Below are 18,882 nucleotides of genomic sequence, written 5' to 3'. Positions count from 1 at the left end.
ATTGTCTTATGTTTAATTCTCGTCTTTTATTTATCATGTTTTCATTAGAACCCATGATGTCGATTAGTTCGATTAAGAACTAACCGCCTTCATGGGATTCTAATGGACTTATCGATGTAGTCTAGTAAAGAATATTAATTGCTTGATTTTGTGACATACGTTGATTTCTTTGCATGCGCCGTGCTTATTCTTCTTAGGAGCGTAGCTAACTTCTAAGTTGTTTGTTAATTCTTTCTGAAGCGAGAGTGGATGATTGAATTTAGAACTATGCCATGTAAACATAGGATTATGTGAATGAAGCATAATTTGTGGTAGACTTGAACTATTTTTATCACCCTGTGTAATCATGATAGATGACCTGTTATTAAACCTCTCTGCTTACACTACCGCTATAGAGATATAGGGTCTGAGCTTTGTTGGTGTCCATGAGATCTCTGTCTTAATTGTGGATTTTGATTGGTATGATATGTGTGCAACGAGAGTTGGCATGTATTACTTTCGTGTTGTCTGATTAGGATCAACAGTCGCATGTTAATCAGTAATTTCAATTCTAGATGAATTCGATAATGAAGTGAGAATCCCATGTGTTTTCCTATTCTGATTTTGATTAGTAAATTTAGTTATTAGTATAAAAGAACACATCCTTGTTAATTGTCTTAGCAGTGAAAATTACTCATACATTGTTGCATAGGTGCGTATTCTTAATTCACCAGTCTCTGTGGGAACGAACAAATATATTACTTGTGATCACGTGCGCTTGCGTGTAGATTTTTGCGAACAAAATCTTACTGGAGTAACATTAGGTCTTTCAGTTTTAGTAGTCTCTTGTTTACATGGCTCAGCTTCATTTTTATCAGAGTATCCTAAAACTTTCTTCCAGTTTCCACTTTCTAAGATATTCTGAGTGGTTTTACCTGAGTTAGTCCAAGTTCTAATTATCTCTCTTTCCTTAGCAAGTTCTGATTCAAGAGATGTAGTTTTCTTTAATAGCTCATTTTTAATGAAAACAGAATCATCTCTTTCTTTCTGAACTTCTAGCATCTGAACTAGTTCTTTCTCAAGATGATCATTCCTTTTCTTAACATCTAAGATCTCAGATTTTAGTCTCTCATTTTCTAAAGTCTGATCTCTATAACTAACATGCAAATTTTTGAGAAACAATCTTAACTCAGTTATATCTTCAGTGTCAAAAGCAAGAGTGGAATGATGTACCTTAGATTCAACAGCCTCAGTGTTGTTGTTTGTGTTTGCCATCAAGGCATAATTGACTTCTTCCTCAGATTCTAATGAGTCTGCCCAGCTTCCTTTCTTGGTAATGAAGGCTTGTTCCTTTTCTTTCTTGGCTTTCTTGCACTCAGTTGCAAAATGACCTTTCTCACCACAATTGAAGCAGGTATACTTAGACTTATCAGCTTTTCCAGACTTTTCTTCTTTGCCTTCATTCCTTTTGAAGACATTCTTATCAGAGTTTCTGTCTTTCCTTGAGAACTTCTTCCCTTTATTGAAGTTCTTGTAAGCCATCTTCTTGAAGCTTTTAACCATCAATGCTGCCAGCTGCATCATTTCAGTATCACTGTCATCAGAGTCTAAAGGTATCACTACTAGAAATAAGCTAATAGACATCGGCTAAAAACCGATGTCTGGAAAAAAAAAGGGCGATGTATATGTCGCCGATGTAAAAGGTCCACATTTTAGACATCGGTTTTAAACCGATGTCTTATATACTATCAGACATTACTTTTTTTTTGAAAAATGATGTATTTCTATTGCTTTTTTACAGTTATTGTATCATTTCTTTTAAGAATTCTATATAGTTTGAGTAGTAGAACATGTTAAACACATTCCATGTAGGACTTATGAAGATAAAGACATCGAATATTTATAAATAAATGATGTGAAATACGTTATCTACATCGTTTTTCCGGAAGAGGTGATGTAAACATCGGTTTTTAACATCGGTTTTATTTCCTGTCCTGATTACATCGGTGATGTTGAAGTTGTTTATTACATCGGTTTTATTTCCTGTACTGATTTAAAAGATTTTTATTTACAACGTTTTTGTATGAAAAATGATGTTTTATAGGGGAATTAGCAACATCTTTTTATAAAAAAATGATGTCTTGCTTTTAACTTTTTGGCATGAGGTATTTGTTCATACGTTTTTCCCAAAAATCTCAAATGAGATTTTTGTGTACCAGAATGCCCCAATTTGGACACTGGTTCCAACCAAGATTCATACCAAACAATAAGAAAATTACCAAAACATGATTCAATAATAAAAACAACATTCATATATACCAAATTCATAATCTAAATCTTGACATAATTCCAAACCAACTGTTTTGGAATGAATCACCAAAGTCATGAACAAAAGTAATTAACATCAAGATCGAGCTAGCAATTCTCATAATATGTATCAACTGTTTGAAACACAACAACAACCAAAAGACACATCCATGACTTGATTACTTGCGCCGCCATCACATGAAACCTTCAATGTAGGTGAGAGTCACTTAGAGACCAGTCAGAATCTAATGAATCTCGGTACAGGAAACATATAGTGACAATTAGTAACAATTAACCAAGGACATGGAATAGATATAGCGTAGAAAATTGCTAAAGCTTAGTTCTTGGACAAGGAGCGTACCAGAAGGGATATTACCACAGAGAACTTTAAATACTTCTGAGCTAAACTCTGTTATAATCCTCTCCCCAAACTTATCCTGTTTTTCCCATACAAACATCCCGCTTCCATGGGATTTGTAAGAATCGGCAGCCTAGTACAATGACAAAATTGATGCTTAATATAACATGGACACTATAATTTAAAAATAAGAAATTGCAGCCAAATACCTTTATTGCCAGCAAAAGTCCGAATTCCTTCAAACAAAAGAAAAATGTTAAACTCAGTTTAGATAATATTTGCCTTGTAGTTTCCTTACGGGACTTGCTACTAAAAACAACAAAATAACTACCTTCTCTTGCAAACTCTCTATCTCACTAGCTATTTTTTTGGGTAACAAGCAAAGACTATCCACATCTTGATAAATCTTGAGCTTCGGAGTTGACATTGCCATATACCCTGCTAATACAGACTCACTACTGCAAGTAAAAACCTATACCAAAAGAGAAACATATGTCACTTGGTCAATGCATATTTGAAGGGGATAAAAAAAACTTAAGGGCTCAAATTTTTATACCTGAAGTTTTCTATTCCTCTAGAGCTGTCCAAGCTCAGTGACAGTAAATGAAATTATCTTCAACAGTAAAAAATTTACATATATAAGTCAGTGCTTGCGTACCTTTAGTGTAGATAGGCGAAGCAGTCATCCTGTGGTGCATTATCGAGAAATCAAAGGTAGATATTATTTTTGTGATGAATAATAAAAGAGACGAACATAAATACGAATTATAATGGAGTTGATATTGGCATAGTTTTTAGGTATAGGCCACGGAAGCAAGTGCCATGATAGAAAAATCTTCTTATATAAAGAAGTCAGTCACCTGTTCTATAACATTTAACTGTAAATTTAGTTAGATAGTACTGCTACTGCATTGATTTACTTACCTTCATAATGCAAGCATAAGGTTGTTTGCCTCTAGCATGGTGGCATTCATCATATTTTAAGATCCTTATCGTCTCAAGCTTTATAAAACTGTGCCTCATGGCATCAAGCAATATTTGTGGTGTCATCACAAGAACCTAGTTCGCAACAAAGGAGTAGGTTAAAACTGATCATTTTTTTCTCAAAAAAATAAAAATAAATAAAACACATATCATGCCGACCTCAAATTCATCGTGCTCCTTTTTCCAATCGACAACATTCCAATAATCCACTCCCATCACTCCCCAATACTTTCTAGGTTTTAAATCCGTGTGCATTTTCATAACCTCAGCTTGCTATTCATAATTTATAATAAAACTAAATAAATCACAGATAATAAAATCCAAGCAAATCAGTCCACAATTTTCACTTACTTGGGAAACCAGAACCGCAGTGGGGACTAGAAAGACAACAATAAAACTCGATGGTTTCCGCAAAAGGTGTGCATAGCTATGCAGAAGCATGATAGCAATTAGAGTTTTCCCAGAACCAGTTTCCAAATACACAATAGTGTTCTGTTCCATTGCCATCTTTAGTGCATCCAGTTGATAACTATAAACATGAAACAACAAAAACACATCAATAAACATGATTTATTCACTTTAAAAGCACTATGCCATTTATCAAAATTAACAATGAACAAAACACGCATATAAATCCTCAAGAATAAACACCCATCAAACACAAACACTAACACTAACATGCTTTTATATATAACTACTCACTTACACTAAATCCTTAAGAACAACAAACGAATATAAAATACGAATCGAGCACAGAGCTATTAAAAGAGCACAGAGCAAGAATCAACTAATTTCAAGAAGAGGGTGGTCAAATCTTACCAATATGGGAGATAAACGACTGATTTATGCTTCCACTGCAGCAAGAACACGCAAATACAGTACAAATCGAGCAAAAAATTTGACCTAGGGTTCGGGTATTTTGGAATCGGGTTTGGGTGGTTGAGAATCGGGTGAGATAAGTTAGGGTTCTAAATTTAGAGGTGTATTTGGGGATATGGTGGCAAAGAGAGATTGTAGATGTTGAGAGAGGAGTGTCGAGAGAGAGACAGTGTGTCTCAAGGGAGACAGCTGCTGTGTTGAATTTGGGGGGAATGAAAATAAGCTTAAGGGCGGGGATATGTTTTGTTAAAAAAGGGAGAGAGTATTGGCCGTGTGTTTTTTATGTTTTTTAAAATTCAGTTTAGATAACGGTCATTTTAGAAACTGATGTCGTTAGTGCTGTTTAACATCGCTTTTTAAATTTATGATGTAATAAAAGTCTTTAACATCGGTGGCTTTTGCAACCGATGTTAAATGGGTGATGTCTAATCCACTTTTTCTAGTAGTGTATATCAGTGTCTGAGTCATTATCAGAGTTTGATGACTCAGTATCAGACTTTGTGACATGTGCTTTTCCTTTGTTTTTCACAGCTGTTTCTCCTTGAACTTTTAGAGCAACTGGTTTGGGTTTCCCTCCATGTCGTTTGCTCCTTTGTTCCATCTCAAGTTCATAGGTTTTTAATCTCCCAAAGATATCATCCAGAGACATCTCTTCAAGATCATGATTATCTCTAATAGTGGTTACTTTCAAATCCCATTTTTCAGGAAGAGCAAGTAGGAATTTGAGATTTGAGTCTTCCAGATCATATTCTTTATCCACTAGAGATAAATCATTCAGCAGCTTGACAAACCTGTCATAAAGATCAGTCAATGATTCATCAGTTTTTGAATCAAAGTGTTCATACTCCTGAGTAAGTATGGTCCTTCTGTTCTTCTTGATGGCTTTGGTTCCTTGACATCTGATTTCCAAAGCATCCCATATTTCTTTTGCAGTTTTGCATCCAATCACCCTATTAGCCATAGCATTGTCTAGAGCACTGTGCAACAAGTGTTTTACTTTTGCATCCTTACTGATTGATGAGATGTCCTCAGGAGTATAGTCTTTCTTTCCTTTGGGAATCATCTTCTGGGGTTCATCTCCAACTGCAACAGAGAGCTTTGTTGGCATGTGTGGACCATAATAAATTTTGTCCAGGTATTCTGGATCTGTGGACTCCAGAAACATAACCATCCTAACCTTCCAGATAGGATATTCAGATTCCTTGAGGACCTGAACCCTAAGTGACTCATATCTACTGTTTGAAGTTTGTGATTTTTCAGACATGATTGTGTGATTAAGATCTCACTGTAGGTATATCAACAGAGCTCGCTCTGATACCACTTGTTAGGCCGAATTAATTCACTATAATAATGAATATATTGAACACAATCAATAACAAAATACTCAAATAAGAAAATTATCAAAGTAAACTCTTATTCACAAAACTCAGTAGGTTACAAATACTCTCTTAATGATTTATAACTTATCACTAAGAGCTGATGGGTTACAAAAACAATATGCTCGATGTTCTAACTCTTATAGAGTAAACCCTAAGCTGTGTTTATATACATAGTTACATGATATATATTGATTGATTTACAATTATCTGCTTCCTAAAATAATCTAATCAGTAGCTATCCTTCTTCCTTCCTGATCTGCACAATCTTCCTTGATCTTTATCTTCCTTGTTTATCCAGATCTACTCCTGAAAATCAGCCGCCTGCAAACTCTGATCTTCGCTAAACTTTGATCCTGCTTGCAGTCGTTAAACTCTGATTTGCAGTTAAACTCTGATATTTGCTTCTGCACACTAAACAAGTTCGATACATGTGACATCATCAAATATGTAACAGTGTATGTTGTTGATGTGAGTCTCACGCGGGGGTGTCACCTGATCACGCCACGCCTCATCTCGAATCGAAAGGCGATTTGGGCTAATGTCTGGGCGTCTCACATACGCGATGCGACCTAGTTGGGCTAATGTCTGGGCGTCTCACGTACGCGACGCGACCTAGTGAGGAATTTTTATTATCTATTTATTAAATTAATTATTGATTTAATATTATTTTTATACAAAAATAAGTCTAAAATTAAAATTGTTATGTGGGCTGGACTAGACTGGGTCTACTCCGTATAGGCTGGTCAATTGTTATGTTGGCTGGATTGACATTTTTTGCATGTGAAGTTCTACTGCAGAACCCTGATTAATACTAGAAATAAGGTAAGGGTTCTATAGGTTCTCTCTAATGGTTCCCTCTTGAACGTGACCCTACCTACATATACACATAAAATTCATGCATCAATTTCATTATTAATAAATATATATAATTAGTAAAAAAAATCATCGTGTTTGCTTTGCTCCAAAAAAATTGAAAAATAATCATAGTATACAAACTGGTTCTATAGTAGAACCATATTTGTGATGACTCGGAAATTTTTAAAGTATTTTATTAAATTGTTATTAATTTTCTAAAAGAGCAGGAATAAAATTTTATATTTTATTCCAATTAGTTGGATTTTCAAAAATAATTTTTTTAGTTACTGCAATTATGTGATTATTAGATTTAATTGTGGTACATGTTAAATAAGCAATTTTATTTGTTTATTTTCTGTCCGAGTGAGTAGTTTAGAAATCGGGTTTATTAGACTTTTTATAAATAAGAGTTATTCTTTGATTTAAAAATATTAAAATCCGTGTTTATTTATATTACAAAATTCTGTCCAATTAAAATACCAGAATGTTCCAATTTTTGGTATTTTTGTGTTTTAACGGATCTAAAAGCATTTATAAATCTTGCAGATAATTATTTTAATTATTTGCACTTTGAAAATTATTGGGCAATTCAATTCAAACATTTAAAAATAAAACTTTTCATGGATTTATTCCATTTAAAGAATTTAGGAATTTTGGTGTATTTTTGATTTGAGTTTTGAAAATATTTTTGAACTTTTCTTTATTATATTATTAAATAATCTTTTTGTGAAGGATTAGGGGTGTAGTTGTGGTTTTAATTATAAAACGAAACAAGCAGGTGCATCAGTCCGGTGTACAGCTCGTGTAGTACATGACACTGCAGTTGGGGAATAAAGACAAAAGAAAATAGAGATAAACACAAAACAGAACAAGCGGTGGCGAGAGAGGGGCTAGGGTTTGAGGACTCTGTGATTCAGTCAATCGATTTGATTTACTCAAGCTAATCACCAGGTGAGATTTCGGTTGTGTGTGGTTGTATGTATATACTCATCTGTTGAATTCTATTGTTGTTGTATTGGGGGTTTTGCTGGGCTGTAGTATTGATCGGCGACGATGGTGGAGAAAGAGCCGCGTGAGAGAGAAGGGTGAGTGGAGATTGAGATTGGTTTGATTGTGGATTGTGATCAGGTATGTTTGTGTGCTTGAATATCTATATGTCTCTGTGCATATGTATATATGTGTGTGTTTCTGATTGAGTTGTTGGGGGCTGGTGAGTATCAATCGGAGAGTGGGGAGGTGCAATGTCGTGTTAAGCCGTAGGAGAGGCTGAAGCGACAAGGAAGAAATGACTTGGTGAGGGGGCTGGACAGAGGCGGCGGCCGGGTTTTGACCGGCGCCAGACCTGTGCAGCGGCGACAACCAGCTTTGGTTGTTCGAGAAAAACAGGGTGTAGTTTAAAGCTGGTTTGGGTGGCTGCTGTCCAGGCGGAGAGAAACAGAGTGGGGAAAATAGACTGGGGTGATGGTCAGGATGGCGTGGGGGAAATAAGCAAGTCTGTGGAGTGTTGGTGTTGATAGGTGGTGGCTGTGTATGTGTATAGCGATGTGGTGCTGAGGTTACAGGCCCGGAATGCTTGTATGTGGCTATTAGCGGGGCTGAAGCACCGTGGATCGGTGGTGATAGAAGCTGCTGCGATTTTATACTGAATTGGCTGGATTCTGACAGTGTTAGTGCATCAAAGGCTATGTTGGAGTATAGTGAGAAGGGTCTCAATTGCAGGTGATTCCATTGGTGGTAGCTAGTGTTGGTTTTGAATTTCTGCAAGGCGAGAATGAAGCAAGACAGGGCTGTTTGCAGCAGTTGAAATGGCCGGATTTCAGTCATGGGATGTGCAGATTCAGGGTTGCAGAAAAGAGGGAGAAGAGGGCGGGATCATAGAGTTTAAACTAGTGTGTTTGTAAACAAAGGTGCTGTTGTAGTGGTGTTGCAAAGTGGCAACAATGATGTAGTACATGTGGTGATGAAAAGATTATTGACAGGAGATGGTTGTTTAATGGTGCTGGCTGTGAGATAAAGGAAAGCTTAAGGGTGGAGTATATATATGTAGAGGTGTGTATATTTTGCAGCGGTCAGAAGTTTGGTTTAGTTGGGTGAGTCACTATGTACATATTGAATGGAATCTGGAGGTTGGGTTGGTTGGACAATGAGGTGATAGCCGGGTTCCGGTTACATGAATATTGTTTAAAGGAATAGCAAAGGAAGGCTTAAGAAAGAGGGGTACTTGTTCAAGAGTTGTCCGCGAGACCCGAGTTCGAGTGGGGCCTGTCAAGCTCTTTCGGAACTAGAATGGAATAATTGATTGATAATTGTTATTTAATTATTATCATTATTAATATTATTATTATTATCAATTTTTTGATAGTAATAATAATAAGTAATAATTTTAGTAATATTAACAATCGATCATCGATTAATTTAGATTTCATTTCAAATTTGATTATTTCAATTACTTGCAGAAAGGTTATTCTTGAGTTCAGGTTATATTGGATTTCTAATAATATCTAGATTTGGGATTTTTATGAATAATGCTACGTGCGTTGTATTTTAACGAGTTTGAGTATGTACAACGCTGTAGGGATTTGCATTTAGAATTTAAATTCGAATAGTTGAATGGTGATTGAGATTGCAAATTGTATTATTATTACTAAAATAATACGTGTTTAGTGTCGAATCATATTTCTGGGCTTTGATTGTTTCGATATTGTGGTGAATATATAAATTTTTGGACAGAGATTGTTGTGTTATTGATTTGAGGTTTGCTCAATTTTAAAATACATGATGTCCAAAATTATATTATTTTATTAAATTACTTTGATGAGATTCCGAGTTGATTTGAGATATGATTGAATTATAGTTGGACTTGTAATTCGGATTTGGATTATTTCCAGGGAATATTCTTGATGTGGTAGTTGTTTGTATATAATCAGACATGAGATTATATATAAATATCATTGGATTATATATAAATATTAATATAAAGATTAAAGCATGTGAATTATATGCCACGTGTTGACGTGATTACTTGTTTAACTATCTGATGTTATGTGTATATATTATTTGTATATAATATATATTTATATGACGAAGGGTAGTAATATAATTTCGATTCTGCAATGTAACGATGATCTGGATTGCTCTTCGACTGAATTATTTTGCTATCATATATAGTGTATCGACACGCGTGCATCAGCAACTTTCAGAAGCAAAGGAATTGTATTGCAAGGCAGGTCAGAAATAGTTCGATAAGGCAGTGCCGTAAGATAGTCCAATTGAGTGTAGTGATTGTAAAGATTAGCAATTGAAGCCAGTTTAGGAATCTCGAGTAGCGTGACTAGGTTGTCACGAGTGTTTCCGTCAGAGGCAAGTATTCCTATTCTTCTCTTTTATTTGAAGAGCGATTATTTCAATTCTCTTTTGATAATACAAGTTTTATATTTATGACTTGTACTTCCTGCAAGCATGATTATCGATTTCTGATATTTAAAAGTGCAAATGCTTTCATGTGTTATCCTGTGATTGAAAATATCGAATGTCTTTAGTTCGATACTTTTTACTGTTATATGAATAGTGACAACTTTATTTGAAAAGTATTCTGATTATTTTAATCAGTTTTCTGGAAATTATTGTCTGAGTTCTTTAACAGTTTGAAACTATTGATGACTCTATAGTAGTCATATTTCGATACTACAATATATGCCTGGTCTTCTGTCCCAGACATAAACCCTGGATTTTTAATAACTAAATAGCTTTGTTAATTCCTTTGAGTCGTATTGCGGTGGATTTTAAAATTGTACTCAGACTTTGATAAAATTGGGTTTGACAGTATTTTGAATTTGAAAACGAAAGAATTTTTAGAAAGATTCTGAAAGGGGTGATTGTATGGCAATGGACTAATTAATCGTCCAGCCAATGAGACCAGAGAAAATATTTTGTTTTGATTGGATGAATGCGTAAGAGGCCGTGACGGCGGTCCAGTGAGGGCTATATACGTATTATATGAAATACTATAATACCTCTGCCAAAGGCCAATGTGTTGCCTTGTATTTGGTACCTATCGTAACGGATATACTTCTACGAAGCATGATCCAGTGCTATCACATGGTCTGATCAGTTGTGATAGTGCACCCGTCAGTTGTGGATTCCAATCCAAAAACTGGTTAGTTATTTTTTAAGCTTTTGAGAGCTTATGTTTACTGTCAAATTTATTCTGTGAAATTTTCAAGCATACTAATTTATATGTTTGATAAACTTTTGAGTTACAACATTTAGATTTACTTCAAAAGCTTGTTTTATTTCAAATACTCTGATTTATATACAAAATTATATCATGTGGCTCTTGCCTTCCATATCATCTTGCTGAGCATTCTCGCTCACCCTTGCTATTATTTCTAACCCTTTCAGCTAGGGATTAAGATGGTCACCTGTATAAGCTGCGCGTAAGATTGATGCTAGGCGAGATTGCCAGGGAGATGTTTACGAGAATAGTTCGGGTTAGAATTGATTTATTTCAATTCAGTTGTAGATAGATTTATTTATTTGGTTATCAGTTATTCTTCTTATCGAGGTTTAATTGATAATGTAGTTTAAGTTGTAATAAGATTTAAAGTTTTAGTTTCTGATTCCAGTGCTGTAACCTATTAGCGATCCTGTTTTTAGGGGGTCAAAGTGATTTTGATTTAAATCTCTTTTAAAATGTTCAGATTTTCAAATATCTGTTTTACCTTCTTCCGCAAAATACAGGTTTTTAAATGATTTTGTTTTCGTGGCACCAAATCCAGACCCCCGGATTTTGGGGATGTCACAGTTGGTATCAGAGCTGTAGGTTATAAGTTATTGAAATCAGAATGTAGAGTGTGATAGGAGTTTGTTTAGTGGAACCTCATATAGAGGTAAGTCAAGACTATTGGTTATAGCCTTTGTTGATGGAACTGAGATCGAGGTTGGAGTAATGATTCTAAGTAATCATTTTGAGTATATCTTAATTTCCAGTTTGAGAACTAGGGAGTTTGGATTTCAGGGAAGAGTGATGGAACTTTTAGTTTCCAATATTTTTGAACTTGAGGTTGACTTCTGAGTAACCAGTGCTAGCTAGACTTATAGGTAAACCTGTCTAGTCTAGAATGTTTCTTACTATATATACTACTTTAGAACATTGGTTAAAGGGTTATTTATTGCTTCTTATAGAGGCATATATAGCTTTGGTATAAGGTATATGAGATTGGTTGGGTCAGAGTAATAACCCATGTGGATAGTTCTTGATTTGAGAAGTTATATAGATTTTGTGTTAGACTACTCGACATAGTGCTATGAGTAGGCTAGAACGTCAACACTCTACAATGCTGATTGTATAAAGTTGAAGATGGCTCCGGACCAAGCCAAGATGAATTCTCCTTTTTTACTAAAGTGGATAGCAGTGATGGAATCTATAGAGTCGAATACAAATCGGCCAGAATATTAGAACATCGAGAAGAATTGTTAGAATCGAAACGAGCCAGAGGAATCAATCAAGGAGGCATCTGTGAGACTCTTGGCAATACCTTCCTCATTTGTTCATTATATTGATTATTTTTCCGCTCAGTGAATTATTTTGATATCTCTTTGATAGTGGTATTTCATGAAGTACCAAATTCTCATTTGCTTCAGTTATCAAATGATGCTTATGTTTATTGTGTCAATTTTGACTAGTGTTTTCATCAAACCTAGCACATTTGGAATCTATTTGACTTTGACATCTTTTTATAAAAATGTTTGATTAAAATTTTATCTTCTCTCTTATAATTATGCAATGATACTTGTACTTACAGTATCATTATTAATTATTCTTCTCATCGAAAGTAGCACCTTTGCTATATATTCAGTTCTGAACCGGAGTGTCTTATTCATCAAAAAAAAAAAAAGACAATCATTGTTTATTGATTTTGAATTTTCTTTCAAAATATTCTACTCTAACTGGGATGAACAACCCTACATATAGGGGACACAAGGACTATCTGTCTGTGTGATAGAAGTTTGATGGGACGCCATCACTTGTGTGTTGTGCATTACAAGAAGGCTAATTACCTTTAGTAGTATCTTCAATTAGATACGCAACATAGTTCTCTAGATCATATTGATCTCTCAGCATTTCTCTATTTCATATCAGTTTGCTTTCGAAACTCATACCTATGACATAATTTGCTTTGATATCTTAAATCTAATATGTTTTTAGATCGATAATTCTTAATTGTCAATCAATTCTCAGGGTATACCAGTCAAGTTTGAACAAGCTAAAACTGCTAGTACACTTCAAGGTTTCGTATACAAAAGCAGATCACGATGCGACTTGCAAGAAGAAGTATGCTTTCGTTCTTTCTTCGCGGATTCCGAGGACGGAATCCTTATAAGGGGGGAAGTATGTGACGACTCGGAAATTTTTAAAGTATTTTATTAAATTGTTATTAATTTTCTAAAAGAGCAGGAATAAAATTTTATATTTTATTCCAATTAGTTGGATTTTCAAAAATAATTTTTTTAGTTACTGCAATTATGTGATTATTAGATTTAATTGTGGTACATGTTAAATAAGCAATTTTATTTGTTTATTTTCTGTCCGAGTGAGTAGTTTAGAAATCGGGTTTATTAGACTTTTTATAAATAAGAGTTATTCTTTGATTTAAAAATATTAAAATCCGTGTTTATTTATATTACAAAATTCTGTCCAATTAAAATTACCAGAATGTTCCAATTTTTGGTATTTTTGTGTTTTAACGGATCTAAAAGCATTTATAAATCTTGCAGATAATTATTTTAATTATTTGCACTTTGAAAATTATTGGGCAATTCAATTCAAACATTTAAAAATAAAACTTTTCATGGATTTATTCCATTTAAAGAATTTAGGAATTTTGGTGTATTTTTGATTTGAGTTTTGAAAATATTTTTGAACTTTTCTTTATTATATTATTAAATAATCTTTTTCTGAAGGATTAGGGGTGTAGTTGTGGTTTTAATTATAAAACGAAACAAGCAGGTGCATCAGTCCGGTGTACAGCTCGTGTAGTACATGACACTGCAGTTGGGGAATAAAGACAAAAGAAAATAGAGATAAACACAAAACAGAACAAGCGGTGGCGAGAGAGGGGCTAGGGTTTGAGGACTCTGTGATTCAGTCAATCGATTTGATTTACTCAAGCTAATCACCAGGTGAGATTTCGGTTGTGTGTGGTTGTATGTATATACTCATCTGTTGAATTCTATTGTTGTTGTATTGGGGGTTTTGCTGGGCTGTAGTATTGATCGGCGACGATGGTGGAGAAAGAGCCGCGTGGGAGAGAAGGGTGAGTGGAGATTGAGATTGGTTGTGATCAGGTGTGTTTGTGTGCTTGAATATCTATATGTCTCTGTGCATATGTATATATGTGTGTGTTTCTGATTGAGTTGTTGGGGGCTGGTGAGTATCAATCGGAGAGTGGGGAGGTGCAATGTCGTGTTAAGCCGTAGGAGAGGCTGAAGCGACAAGGAAGAAATGACTTGGTGAGGGGGCTGGACAGAGGCGGCGGCCGGGTTTTGACCGGCGCCAGACCTGTGCAGCGGCGACAACCAGCTTTGGTTGTTCGAGAAAAACAGGGTGTAGTTTAAAGCTGGTTTGGGTGGCTGCTGTCCAGGCGGAGAGAAACAGAGTGGGGAAAATAGACTGGGGTGATGGTCAGGATGGCGTGGGGGAAATAAGCAAGTCTGTGGAGTGTTGGTGTTGATAGGTGGTGGCTGTGTATGTGTATAGCGATGTGGTGCTGAGGTTACAGGCCCGGAATGCTTGTATGTGGCTATTAGCGGGGCTGAAGCACCGTGGATCGGTGGTGATAGAAGCTGCTGTGATTTTATACTGAATTGGCTGGATTCTGACAGTGTTAGTGCATCAAAGGCTATGTTGGAGTATAGTGAAAAGGGTCTCAATTGCAGGTGATTCCATTGGTGGTAGCTAGTGTTGGTTTTGAATTTCTGCAAGGCGAGAATGAAGCAAGACAGGGCTGTTTGCAGCAGTTGAAATGGCCGGATTTCAGTCATGGGATGTGCAGATTCAGGGTTGCAGAAAAGAGGGAGAAGAGGGCGGGATCATAGAGTTTAAACTAGTGTGTTTGTAAACAAAGGTGCTGTTGTAGTGGTGTTGCAAAGTGGCAACAATGATGTAGTACATGTGGTGATGAAAAGACTATTGACAGGAGATGGTTGTTTAATGGAGCTGGCTGTGAGATAAAGGAAAGCTTAAGGGTGGAGTATATATATGTAGAGGTGTGTATATTTTGCAGCGGTCAGAAGTTTGGTTTAGTTGGGTGAGTCACTATGTACATATTGAATGGAATCTGGAGGTTGGGTTGGTTGGACAATGAGGTGATAGCCGGGTTCCGGTTACATGAATATTGTTTAAAGGAATAGCAAAGGAAGGCTTAAGAAAGAGGGGTACTTGTTCAAGAGTTGTCCGCGAGACCCGAGTTCGAGTGGGGCCTGTCAAGCTCTTTCGGAACTAGAATGGAATAATTGATTGATAATTGTTATTTAATTATTATCATTATTAATATTATTATTATTATCAATTTTTTTATAGTAATAATAATAAGTAATAATTTTAGTAATATTAACAATCGATCATCGATTAATTTAGATTTCATTTCAAATCTGATTATTTCAATTACTTGCAGAAAGGTTATTCTTGAGTTCAGGTTATATTGGATTTCTAATAATATCTAGATTTGGGATTTTTATGAATAATGCTACGTGCGTTGTATTTTAACGAGTTTGAGTATGTACAACGCTGTAGGGATTTGCATTTAGAATTTAAATTCGAATAGTTGAATGGTGATTGAGATTGCAAATTGTATTATTATTACTAAAATAATACGTGTTTAGTGTCGAATCATATTTCTGGGCTTTGATTGTTTCGATATTGTGGTGAATATATATATTTTTGGACAGAGATTGTTGTGTTATTGATTTGAGGTTTGCTCAATTTTAAAATACATGATGTCCAAAATTATATTATTTTATTAAATTAGTTTGATGAGATTCCGAGTTGATTTGAGATATGATTGAATTATAGTTGGACTTGTAATTCGGATTTGGATTATTTCCAGGGAATATTCTTGATGTGGTAGTTGTTTGTATATAATCAGAGATGCGATTATATATAAATATCATTGGATTATATATAAATATTAATATAAAGATTAAAGCATGTGAATTATATGCCACGTGTTGACGTGATTACTTGTTTAACTATCTGATGTTATGTGTATATATTATTTGTATATAATATATATTTATATGACGAAGGGTAGTAATATAATTTCGATTCTGCAATGTAACGATGATCTGGATTGCTCTTCGACTGAATTATTTTGCTATCATATATAGTGTATCGACACGCGTGCATCAGCAACTTTCAGAAGCAAAGGAATTGTATTGCAAGGCAGGTCAGAAATAGTTCGATAAGGCAGTGCCGTAAGATAGTCCAATTGAGTGTAGTGATTGTAAAGATTAGCAATTGAAGCCAGTTTAGGAATCTCGAGTAGCGTGACTAGGTTGTCACGAGTGTTTCCGTCAGAGGCAAGTATTCCTATTCTTCTCTTTTATTTGAAGAGCGATTATTTCAATTCTCTTTTGATAATACAAGTTTTATATTTATGACTTGTACTTCCTGCAAGCATGATTATCGATTTCTGATATTTAAAAGTGCAAATGCTTTCATGTGTTATCCTGTGATTGAAAATATCGAATGTCTTTAGTTCGATACTTTTTACTGTTATATGAATAGTGACAACTTTATTTGAAAAGTATTCTGATTATTTTAATCAGTTTTCTGGAAATTATTGTCTGAGTTCTTTAACAGTTTGAAACTATTGATGACTCTATAGTAGTCATATTTCGATACTACAATATATGCCTGGTCTTCTGTCCCAGACATAAACCCTGGATTTTTAATAACTAAATAGCTTTGTTAATTCCTTTGAGTCGTATTGCGGTGGATTTTAAAATTGTACTCAGACTTTGATAAAATTGGGTTTGACAGTATTTGGAATTTGAAAACGAAAGAATTTTTAGAAAGATTCTGAAAGGGGTGATTGTATGGCAATGGACTAATTAATCGTCCAGCCAATGAGACCAGAGAAAATATTTTGTTTTGATTGGATGAATGCGTAAGAGGCCGTGACGGCGGTCCAGTGAGGGCTATATACGTATTATATGAAATACTATAATACCTCTGCCAAAGGCCAATGTGTTGCCTTGTATTTGGTACCTATCGTAACGGATATACTTCTACGAAGCATGATCCAGTGCTATCACATGGTCTGATCAGTTGTGATAGTGCACCCGTCAGTTGTGGATTCCAATCCAAAAACTGGTTAGTTATTGTTTAAGCTTTTGAGAGCTTATGTTTACTGTCAAATTTATTCTGTGAAATTTTCAAGCATACTAATTTATATGTTTGATAAACTTTTGAGTTACAACATTTAGATTTACTTCAAAAGCTTGTTTTATTTCAAATACTCTGATTTATATACAAAATTATATCATGTGGCTCTTGCCTTCCATATCATCTTGCTGAGCATTCTCGCTCACCCTTGCTATTATTTCTAACCCTTTCAGCTAGGGATTAAGATGGTCACCTGTATAAGCTGCGCGTAAGATTGATGCTAGGCGAGATTGCCAGGGAGATGTTTACGAGAATAGTTCGGGTTAGAATTGATTTATTTCAATTCAGTTGTAGATAGATTTATTTATTTGGTTATCAGTTATTCTTCTTATCGAGGTTTAATTGATAATGTAGTTTAAGTTGTAATAAGATTTAAAGTTTTAGTTTCTGATTCCAGTGCTGTAACCTATTAGCGATCCTGTTTTTAGGGGGTCAAAGTGATTTTGATTTAAATCTCTTTTAAAATGTTCAGATTTTCAAATATCTGTTTTACCTTCTTCCGCAAAATACAGGTTTTTAAATGATTTTGTTTTCGTGGCACCAAATCCAGACCCCCGGATTTTGGGGATGTCACAATATTCATCCAAAGTTGTTATACAAAAGAACCAAATTTAGAAATCAAATTTTTTTTTTTTTACTTAGATTGTATGTGTTAAATTGTTTGTGCATGTTATGTATGATTAGTATTTTTTAGTAGAATCAAAATTTATGCATAAGTATGACTAATTTCAAAATTATTAATGAGATTTTAAAGTAGAACCAAATTGTTCTCCATGGGACTCTATATAATATGTTTTTCCATGGAACAATGGCCAATGTGTGTGCGTGTGTGTGTAAATATATATTTTCTATGTGAATATATTCTTATTTAGTATATAGTGGTAATTAAGAATACTGTCTCACACTTACACACCTCAAAATTTAGGAGGTTATATTTTGTAAATAGTAAATTATATTTTTATATAAATTATATGTTATAAAAATTGAATACCAAATTTTGAATTATATTATTTTATATATATTATAGGGTCCTACTTCAATACAAACTATAAAATACAAACCAAATACAAATCAATGCAATTAACTAGAATGGAAAGGGTTTTGGAACTGGGGATGGACCCCGAGATGGGCCTAGACAGTTTTTAAGTTGGGCCTAGTAAGGTCGGGTTGGGGTCTAGTGGGACCATGATGGGGCCAAGTTTAGGCTTTAAGGCTGTCTCCTAGGGATGAGTGATGCCGCTTAGGTATAGTTTCTCTTGGTTTGTATATTAGTTTTTATTTTAGTAGTTTGTATTTGAACAATTACATGTGTATATATAAAGAAAGAAATTAAAAAATACAGAAAATGTGATTTCTGAGATTTTATTGAGTAACTGTTACTCCCTCTGTCCCTCTCATTTCTTTACAGTTACTATTTTGGGATGTCTCTCTCATTTCTTTACGTTACTATAAATAGTAAGTTTTTCCCATCATTACACCCACTATCTTCCCCTAATATCTCATATTTAACAATAAAAACTACTATTACACCCACTACTTTCCTCCACTATCTCAAATCTATTAGTAAATATTGATAGGTCCCACCACTTTACCCACTTTTCATCGAACTTTACTCATTTTTCATACATTGTCTTGGTCTCCGTGTCCCCCTCCAATGTAAACAATTGAGGGGGACGGAGGGAATACAAAACATG

The 18,882-nt window shown here is 34.7% G+C and overlaps 2 protein-coding genes across 2 annotated transcripts; both read right to left on the bottom strand.

Moving 5' to 3' along the window:
• Positions 1-2,480: 2,480 nt before the first annotated feature.
• Positions 2,481-3,201, bottom strand: LOC135147754 (uncharacterized). The gene is made up of 3 exons (XM_064081091.1): positions 2,976-3,201; positions 2,854-2,880; positions 2,481-2,777 (listed from the first exon to the last, which is right to left on the bottom strand). Exons 1-3 carry the CDS (start codon positions 3,075-3,077, stop codon positions 2,568-2,570), a joined length of 339 nt encoding a protein of 112 aa, XP_063937161.1. The 5' UTR covers positions 3,078-3,201; the 3' UTR covers positions 2,481-2,567.
• A 16-nt stretch (positions 3,202-3,217) lies between these two features.
• Positions 3,218-4,704, bottom strand: LOC135147753 (endoribonuclease Dicer homolog 2-like). The gene is made up of 4 exons (XM_064081090.1): positions 4,448-4,704; positions 3,980-4,157; positions 3,788-3,901; positions 3,218-3,703 (listed from the first exon to the last, which is right to left on the bottom strand). The coding sequence occupies exons 2-4, from the start codon at positions 4,133-4,135 to the stop codon at positions 3,548-3,550; spliced, it is 426 nt and encodes a 141-aa protein (XP_063937160.1). The 5' UTR covers positions 4,136-4,157; positions 4,448-4,704; the 3' UTR covers positions 3,218-3,547.
• Positions 4,705-18,882: the final 14,178 nt, after the last annotated feature.

This window comes from Daucus carota, chromosome 7 (genome assembly GCF_001625215.2).
Source record: "Daucus carota subsp. sativus chromosome 7, DH1 v3.0, whole genome shotgun sequence".
In the NCBI taxonomy this organism is placed as follows: Eukaryota; Viridiplantae; Streptophyta; class Magnoliopsida; order Apiales; family Apiaceae; genus Daucus; species Daucus carota.
The sequence above is the reverse complement of the archived record's forward strand: the minus strand, read 5'-3'. Positions and strand labels throughout refer to the sequence as shown.

Bases quoted from the DNA above. Each gene is read 5' to 3' on its own strand.
- LOC135147754 (XM_064081091.1), bottom strand. From the start codon at position 3,077: ATGGCAATGTCAACTCCGAAGCTCAAGATTTATCAAGATGTGGATAGT. The intron at 2,881-2,975 runs GTAGTTATTTTG...TTTTGTTTGAAG, and splicing joins TAGAGAGTTTGCAAGAGAAG to GAATTCGGACTTTTGCTGGC. The intron at 2,778-2,853 runs GTATTTGGCTGC...TCATTGTACTAG, and splicing joins GACTTTTGCTGGCAATAAAG to GCTGCCGATTCTTACAAATC.
- LOC135147753 (XM_064081090.1), bottom strand. From the start codon at position 4,135: ATGGCAATGGAACAGAACACTATTGTGTATTTGGAAACTGGTTCTGGG. The intron at 3,902-3,979 runs GTAAGTGAAAAT...AATTATGAATAG, and splicing joins CTGCGGTTCTGGTTTCCCAA to CAAGCTGAGGTTATGAAAAT. The intron at 3,704-3,787 runs GTCGGCATGATA...GTTGCGAACTAG, and splicing joins AGGAGCACGATGAATTTGAG to GTTCTTGTGATGACACCACA.